The following is a 9602-nucleotide window of genomic DNA, read 5'->3' as shown; positions in this document are numbered from 1 at the left end:
ATTCTTAGATGGAAACTTTAGTTATTTGAAAGTTTTACCCCAATTCATTTTAATAACTTAATAAACTTTCTTGATGCCTGTTTTATTCTTATAATTGAATTTAAATCTATGATATTGCAGAACGTGTTAACTTTTAGTTCTTCTTCATTGATCAGTCCTATAATTGAAAAAACTGCTGTTGCAGCATATGTTCAATATCGCACCGGGTCTATCTAATAATTATATAATGAAATTTACACAAAATTAGTTTTGTTGTCTCTCAGTCAAACGTAACAAATAAAACGCTGACTCCCACAAGATTTTCAACGTCGAAACTTTTTGATGTTTAAGTGTGGTCATTAGTGAAAGGCATGCAGCCTCGCGCAGCCAGCCAGTCATTACAAGACGAACATGGGAACAGGGTAATTAATTGAGCACCCAGTCATTTGAGTCTTGCTCCAGACATTTCAGTTGCGACGACATCGGTCGGTGTTCAGGGTCTTGATCTGAAATGGAAATTTTCTCTGAATATCAGGAAATCACGAGAGTTTATTGAGAACTTTCCTTGTGTTCTAGTTTTTTTTATGCAAATGACATCATTATATAGAGATTGCAGTTTGCTGTTTTCCTCGAAGTGTATATTAAATGATTAATTACATACTTCACTGCAACGAAATTCTTTCCTCATATCCTGCTGGCGTTCTGCCATTATAATTGCGCTTTTCAGCATTTAAAAGTACAGCTGTCTTCATCTCTTCGTAACAGGCGATGTATTTCAGAAATTGTAAAATGCAAAGTGAAGCATATGAGAAAGGTTTTGATTTTATCATTTGTTACAACGATGAGCTACGAAGGAAAACACCTGAACTCTGACAACTCATAACATGGTTGTATAAATAACCAGTTCTTGGTCATCTGGTTTTAAGGCCAGTTTATATATATATATATATATATATATATATATATATATATATATATATATATATATATATATATACACACTGATATTCACGAAGAAGGGTTGGAATTTGGGTAAAATTCGCTGGCATGTTAGGCGGCAGCCTGCCCAGGAAAAACTCAACTACAGAAGTACTCAATTCCAACTTCTTTTCTGACCTTTGTGGATCAATTGGCCGCGCCCTGGCCTGTCATTTGGGAGACTGGGGTTTGTTCCCAGGCCCTTTCCACCCATGTGCTTTCCAAGGAGCAGGGAGATCTCCACTTTGGTAGGAGAGAAGTTCCCAAAGACGTGTTCCATTAGGTCTAACCAAGCTTCTGGCTCGTCTTCGTTCCACTTTGGGATCACTGAGGTGGTACTCGATAGTTGTGAATGAGGCATGGAAGGTGGTGGAGTAGCTGGCTGTGATTGGGCCGAGGCTGCTGCATTAGCTTGTCGGACTTGCTTCAGCTGGATCCCCTTGTCCTTTAGAGCTGGCTCATGCTGCCTCTGTTCCTCCTCCTTTGCTTCTCTCTCCTTCATTTCTTCTTCTCTCTGCTGTCTCTCTCTCTGGAGTAAAGCATCTAGCTCTTCCTGCACCCATCGGTCGAGTGCTTCTCCCATGAGACCTGCCTCCTTCCCCATACCCATGAAGACTGTAACTTTCCGCCATGGTGCTGGTGTGTGAGGCCGTGTTGCACTGGTCTTGGGATGGAGTGAGTAAGGTGTGGAGTAGGGAGATTGTTAGCCAGGCAAGCAATTGCATGGAATGGAAATGGCACTCTGCTTTAGCAGGGTGTGATTATGCAATGGCAGGGACCAGTAAGTGGCACCACTATTAATGGGAGTGCCATTTTGGTAAGGGGGCACTGGCACTAGTGTGAAATTGTTCCAGAGAACTAACTGATTGGTCTGCAGGACAGATATGGATGCCACTCGGTATCAAGGGCCACAGGTGCAGATTGTGTTATGATACACAGTAGTGATGGTGTTGTTTTGGCACTTGGGTGCCAGGGGTCCGGAGGACCAGATATGTGGCACTCATGGTGTGGATGGGGCGTTGAAATGATGCAACTGGGCTATGAGTGCAAAATTTGCAAGCACTCAAAATTGCCCTAGGAGGGCTGTTAATCAGCTCAGTGGTCTGGTAAAACTAAGGTATACTTAACTTTTTTGCAGTGAAACCACTGGGCCAGTGATGCAATATGTACACACTGGTGAGTAGCATGACAGGCGCAGAGTGGTGATAACATGGCCCAAATCGCAAATGACGCAGACTTGGAGTGGAACTCAATGTGTGGTGAGATCACATTACTTTTGAGGTGAGCGGTAAGTTACATACGCACGACAATCAGTCGTTTGCTGAGTGCAGAAGCAAGGTTCTGAAGAATGGTTGGGTTGTTCAAAGACTGGTTGGTTTGTTCTGAAGAATGGCTTGTTTGTGCTGAAGAACAATGAATAACATGCACACAGATATATATACATATATAAAATAATGTATACATATATATTTATCTGCCTATCCATCTATATACAGTACATGCATATATATATATATATAGTATATGTATATACTATCTATATCTGAATTGTCTTTGTCAAGCTGGGCCTTGACCTCCTCTTCCCAATGTTTAGGGATTGCTGCTGGCATATGACAGGCATAAGGTACAGCATCAGGCAATAAATGTATGTGGTATTGTTTGCCCGTCATCACAGGTAAAGGTTCCCTGGTCGTGTTGAAGGTTGTAGATGAAAAGTAACATAACAGTCATTCTTCCAGTCTTGGGACGTTTTCCTCTATGGCTGGAATCAGTATGGTGGCTGGCTTCGTTGTCTGAGGGGAATGGGGCTGTGAGACTGCTTCACTAGTGACATCAGCTGATGCAATGAGGGGGGAAGGGTGAGGGAAACCCAGTGGTACTAATCCCAGCTCCTTGCAGGCATTCAATGACATATAAAAGTTCTTGGCCATTGGCATGAAGTAAACCTCCTGCTTCAAGCATCGCCCACCTATTTCAATGGTGCATGCTGGTGACCCAAGGCATCTCACTCGAAGATTAACTACATCCCTCAGACCTGTTCGAGGTTGCAATCCTAGTTTTTATATGCAGGGTTGAAAGCATCATGGGTCTGGCAATGCAGATCTGAGCTCCTGTGTCTGCTATGGCGAATGTGGACACTGACCTCCCTCTCCCATGGGAGAAACAAACCTTGGTTGTAGGGTGGGGGAAAAGGTGCGTCTCTGCAATGATCACCACACTCGAGGCAAGCATCACCTTCTTCATACTCCTGCAGCATTTCTGGAAGTTCCATACGTTTTGGCATCCATGACACATCATACCTTTTGCTGGGCATGATGCTCAACCAGGGGAATGGCATCCCCCACAGTTCCTGCATTGCTTCGCATTTGAATTACTGCACAACACCGCTACATCTGGGTCTGTGTCATCACTCGAAAAGCTGGCTGACTCCCGTGCAACGACAACCAGGACACTTTCAACATCTTGGTGCACAGCTTCAAAAATACAACACATAGCCTGAAGGGCATCTACAATTTTAAATGTATCACATGCTTGAAATACATGCCTTTTTAACACAGGATCACTAAGACCTACCATTATTTCATGTAATAGCATATATTCAGCTAAGCACTCCCCACATTTAGGACACTGAAAGTCAAAATCAGTGGCTTTTTGGGTGCACCTTGAGAAATACTCGCTCATGGACTCCTTGCACCCTTGGATGAGAGCAAAGTATTCTGACCACTGCACTGCCTGATTTGACGACCGTAACACAATGTTTCCGATGGCATCCAGAGCCATGTCTGGGGTAGGGGGTGTTCCATTTGGCGTCTGACTACTGAGCATCCAGTGCATGTTGTAGTGCCAGAACACAGTTGAGTCTAATGTACAAGACAACATCCTGCGGCGGAAACTTGTTGAGATGAATCCAAAACACCATCGAACGTCTCCAGGACCTGAACACTGCTGAGGATATCACAACATCACATTTCTCTGGGGCAGCAGAGACAGGGACTTTGCCAGCACGTGATCCAGAACCAGGAAGGGCATCCTGCAGGGAAAGGATGGCGCATTGCTGGTCCACAATTAACGTCTGTGCTTGCATCATGGCCAGTGACGAGGCCCTTGGCATTGCAGGAGAGGCACACCTTCGCGTGGTCTGGGGTGGTTGATGTATCAGGGGCATGGCTTGGCTCAAAAACTCATTGTGCAATGTTGGGTTTGCAATGAAACGACATCCTACAAAGAAGTTTATTGTAAGAGACCAGTGAAACAACTGACTCACAACAGCAGTTGCAGCCCTTTTTCAGCGTATTATCCACACTTATCATACACTACCCAAATGAGTTTTGAAATCACTCTTACTCTGACACCTGTCAGTGGGGACCTGTAGTCTCAAATGGGTGTGTATGTTCATCAATACTGCTCTGTAGTACATATATTTGTGATATGTAATACTGTGTATCAGTCCTTTGTCAAATGGTCTGTGAAATATGTATATGTATATATATAACCCGTATATATATATATATATATATATATGATATATATATATATATATATATATATATATATATATATATATATATATATATATATATATATATATATATATATGTGTGTATGTATATAAATATTCTTTATATATATATATAGCAATCTCAACAAAGGAAACTTTTTACATCTGTAAGGTAATGAAGAAAGGGATAAAATTCATTTAAATTGTTTTAATTACCAAAACTGTGAGTTTTCATTCGCCCCTTCGTCAACTCTCTCCTTCACTCCCAAAATGGTTAAGCCTTTAACTATACTCTCTCTGTTCAAAATGACTGTCTAAGGCCTTGTTTCCAGGTGACCTTTGAAGATGCCTTCCTCGACAGCATCAGACAATGGGCAAGGGAGGAGCCAGAAAAGAGAAAGTTGGTGCCACGCCACTCGGGAATGGTGACCTCTCCACGAGGCCTGACTGAATGCCCACATGCTTGCCAAAGACACGAGGAAGAGATTGACCTTTGCACCATCTCCCCAAGGTTAGAAATAGACCATGCCACAGCAGTTGAGAGAGAAAGAAGCACTCAGAACCCCACCAAAGACAGATGTACTTACCTTTGCTTGTCCCTTGTACCCTCCACATGTTTGACCCTGAGGTTCGAACCAGTATACTTTGTCGTAGCATCCCCATAATTCCCTCCTCCAGCATCGGCACCCTATTGAATGAGGACATCGTCATCTTGACGAAGATTGGCTCTGGCTGTGGAACCACTCAGCTCTATCCCATGTGTGGTGGCCTTATGCCACCCCTTAATCTACCCCTTTGCGATGTTCCTGTTATGAAGACATCATTGGCGTAGGATATTTCTCCTGTGCAGGATTCATCATTTAGCAGGCCCTTATTATTACCTGCCCAGTAATTCGTCATTCCTCTGATCTGTGTTTATTATGTAAATATAATTAGTTAAGAGAACCCTTGAGTTTATGTAATCTTCCCTCACGTGAAGAAGGCCCTAAGGCACAGATTTTCCCTTGATTTATTCATCTACGGAGTTGCCTTAATCAGTCTACTTAGTCAGATGTTTAATAAAATACAGTAGATTTCTTGATAATGTAAAGAACTTGTGATTATCCGTTGCCGCCCAGAATCCAGAAGTATCAAAGGTTCATATTATATAAATATATATATATATATATATATATATATATATATATATATATATATATATATATATATATATATATATATATATATATATATATATATATATATATATATGTATTATATATTTCTTCATATATGACTTTTTTATTCACAAATATTAAGCCATGATAATCCTTTAATATTCTTCATGCGTGACTTTTTATTCACTATAATCTTTAATATCAAATAACTTAATAACCAGAGGGAATTGTAATTGTTAAGTGCTTCATCCCAGAAAGCATTCGAACGTGGGCTTCTTCTTTAAAAACAATAGACCGTCGTCTCTGACCACTCTGTTGTGTTTTTTGTTTTTCAAAAATAAGCTTTTTCCAAAGGGTGGAGGTTTCAGGGAAACATGACTACTTTCATCCCTTAACTGCCGAATAGAGTATTCGTGCAGAACACTTTGGCAGCATTATTCATATACTTCACTATTTTCTTCTGTCTTGCAATAACTTATTACCCTCCATTCTCTCCGCATGAGCAGACCATCCAAAAATACTTGGATCTATCTTTTCTCCTTCTCTAGCTCTTTCTACCTTCTCTTCTGCCAAATCTCCATATTTCTCATCCCTTTAGTCAGACAATCCACGGCATCAATTTTTTTTATTAGCACGGAGCTTCTACACTTTACTTTAATAAATGAGAGTTGTCTCAAATATTCTCTCATAACTTCTATATCCTCTTCTCTTCCTAATCTTTTGCATAGACAGTACTACCTTCCTCATTTCACCTACTTTGCAACTTGTGTCCTCTCTCATCATAACATAAACGTAACATTTACTCCAAAATACTTGCGTGAATTAGCGACTACCATTCTTTTACCACAATTCTTAATACTGATTGAATCATCTGGTTTCCATTGGCCAATATAACTTTGCTCTTACTAGCATTTAGTTTCAGCTTTCTTCTCCGGCAAGTATTATCGAACTCCTTCATCTGTCTACACAACTTCTCTTTGTTATCCCATCTCAACTTTCAACGCTCCATTCATGATCCATCGTCCTTTCTGACAAATTTGCACCGACTTCTATTGTTCTTTCTCTAACTTCTCTTATCGCTCCGTCCTAAAACAGCCTTAGAGACAACGCACCATTGTTTTCGACCATTTTGTTGTTTTCGGACCAATTCACTTTAGAGGAATTTATTTCTGGTAATAAAATTAATTTCTCGCTATAATGCCCTTCGGATTCACAATATCTAAGGTCCCGTTGCTAAGAACCAATTGGTTCTGGCATCATAAATCTAACTTTTGTTAATCAGCTTTTAGTAAACCTAAGTTACCCTTTTTTACAACAGCCATCTCTGTCAATCTCTGGCATCATAAAACTTTTAATCATTTTAGGCCTGCCTGGCATCTCTGTCAATTCTATTAAAAACATTTTAGGCCTATGTACGTCACATACAGTTTTTTCTCTTTACTCTAAAACTTCTCACACGACTGTTTAAAAATAAATTCTTGATTCATACACTCTCTTCCGTGTTTTAAACCATACTGCTCTCCCCTACCAATTCTTCTTCCGGCTTTCTTACTCTTCTGTCAGAATATTATCATACGGTTTCTGTGATAAACGAAATGATGTTATCGCTCTGGAAGCCTTCCTGTATCAGAACTTTTCCCTACACATCTTGGTCAGCCCCTCAGTCACGCTTCCATCACTTTACTGAACTATCTTTATTGGAATCCCACGAATTTGTCGTCTTTGTTTTTCAATCCTTTAATTGCCCTTTATATCCTAAGCATTCAATTTCCAAGGCACTTTCAAACTTGCACTAACCCCTTCTACTCTGGTTGAATTCAGGCCTCGCTCTTTTCTGCTGTTCACATCCAGCAAGTTTTCAAATAATTCCAGGAACGCAAGACTGCGTTAACGTGGAACATCATTCCCAAAAGATTTCAATTTCCAAGGAAATGAGAATTCGTGCAAAGCGAGAGCTGCTGTCACTTAACAGGTTTTCTGGTGAACACAAATAAATATATACAAAGATTAATACAAATGTCAGTACAGTATTTTTGAAAGGTGTCGCAAGGCTGTGTTGCTGCAGCCATTGAGGAGACAAGTACAGTTTTAGCCCAATTGTTTTAGAGTCAATATCCAAGCAGGATTCTAACCACTACATTTGATCACGTGATAGAGCTCTCTGTTTTTTCTTTATTCACCCAGCTTGTTTATGAGGTTCCCTGGAGCTATGCAATTTTCTCCTCTCCAGAGTCTCGTTGTTCAAATAAGATTCCCCTGACCCTTCCCCCATGTAAGAAGTGTTGATTGCCAAGACTGTCTTGGGTGCGTCCAATTAGGTATAAAATTCCATGGTTTCTTAATTGCATCAGGGGTATTATCAAACAAATGGGTGGCTTCAAAGCACTTCTTTATATACCTTTTCATCGACCCTATACAGTACAAAGAGGAAGTGAAGTGGCCTGTAAATATTGCAGCCTGTATAATACTTTTTCGCAAAGAAAAATGTAATGTGAAATTTTAGAAAATTGACTCAAACGTCAATCTAGAACATATGAGTCTATCTGACTAGCGGCTCAGAATGGCAGTACCATGAAAAGATGCACTGGCCTTTGATCTAAAAAGGGATTTATTCCCGATTTCAGCGTTTTCTTCATGGAGATTAGGTATGAGCTTTCTTTTAAAGAGTAGATCTGAATTTTCTAATGTCTTTTAACCAAATCCTGTAAATCAAGACGATAAAATGTTAGTGTGCATCTCAAGTGGACAGCTCTGAGTCTAGACACTGCTCACCTACAGAACATCCTTCTCTCTCTCTCTCTCTCTCGCCAACTTACACTGCTGACGATTACGTAACCAAGTCAAGCAGCGCGACCTAAAGATATGACAGCTTAACTCAGAACATTAAAAGGTAAGCTGAATTAATGAGTCACCTGTTGCGATGTTAATGCAAATAAATGATGCTCTATTATGACACGTTGTAATGAGGTGCTTCAGATGACCGAGTTTTGGTCAGATCCGCACCTCGGCTATTTAATTGCTTCTCGCTGGGATCCGATACTAGTTAGCTGTTTGCCCTTCTCGCTGGTGCGTTATGGCGTCTTCTTCCTGGTTCCTCTTCCTCTTCTCTACAATTGCTGCTGCTGCAGTTGCCCCTGCAGCCAGGGTTAGTACATATATCTTATCAGGACCATTCTTCGTTCCTTGAGCAATGGAGCCAAAATATTTTATTGACATTTTGACTGAAGTACGAGTCTGTGTCGAGTGCATTAGAAAATTCTCGCTGGCGGTGTTTAGAGATGATATTCAATTGTTTTTATGTTGTTTCTTATTTCCTCAGTCATCACAGAAAGGAACGCATCAGCATGTTCAAGTTGCCTGTGAGAACAAAATAAAAAATCTTGTGAACTAACAAGATGAAGTCTGTCAGGTCACTTCTTCAGTTTTTTTTCCAGATCACGCCACTCTCACCAGAGGCAGTTTATCTTGTAAGACAGACCCTACGAAACCTAGGCAATTAACTGTCAACCACTTTCGACCAATATGACTTTATCAGTTTTCATTCCAAATCTAAGGCTGAGGCACGCCAAAATCATTCCGATTAGACGAGATTCCATTAGATGACTCACGCTAAAAAAAAAAAAAATTAGGCAGCTGATGTATAACCTTCTGTTCTCCCGGCTAGCTTTGGATGATGATGAAAATGATTATTTGCTGATGTTGCACCCTCTAAATTATGCTCTAGTTTTTAGTTGTTTGTAAAAGAAAACTATTGTGCCAGCTTTGTCTGTCCGTCCACCCTCAGATCTTAAAAACTACTGAGGCTAGAGGTCTGCAAATTGTTATGTTGATCTTCCACCCTCCAATCATCAAACATACCAAATTGCAGCCCTCTAGCCTCAGTAGTTTTTATTTTATTTAAGGTTAAAGATAACCATAATCGTACTTCTGGCAGTGCTACAGGTACCAACAACATAGGACACCACCGGGCCGTGGCTGAGTTTTATGGG

The 9602-nt window shown here is 40.5% G+C and overlaps 1 protein-coding gene across 1 annotated transcript in view; it reads left to right on the top strand.

Moving 5' to 3' along the window:
- The first annotated feature begins 8686 nt into the window (after positions 1–8686).
- LOC136855734 (uncharacterized) overlaps positions 8687–9602 on the top strand; it is a 44230-nt gene continuing 43314 nt past the window's right edge. Inside the window, 2 exon segments of the mRNA XM_067133103.1 lie at positions 8687–8758; positions 8933–8972. Coding sequence (XP_066989204.1) covers positions 8687–8758; positions 8933–8972 — 112 coding nt within the window.

The sequence above is a fragment of the Macrobrachium rosenbergii genome, chromosome 32 (assembly GCF_040412425.1).
Source record: "Macrobrachium rosenbergii isolate ZJJX-2024 chromosome 32, ASM4041242v1, whole genome shotgun sequence".
NCBI classification, from domain to species: Eukaryota; Metazoa; Arthropoda; class Malacostraca; order Decapoda; family Palaemonidae; genus Macrobrachium; species Macrobrachium rosenbergii.
The sequence above is the reverse complement of the archived record's forward strand: the minus strand, read 5'-3'. Positions and strand labels throughout refer to the sequence as shown.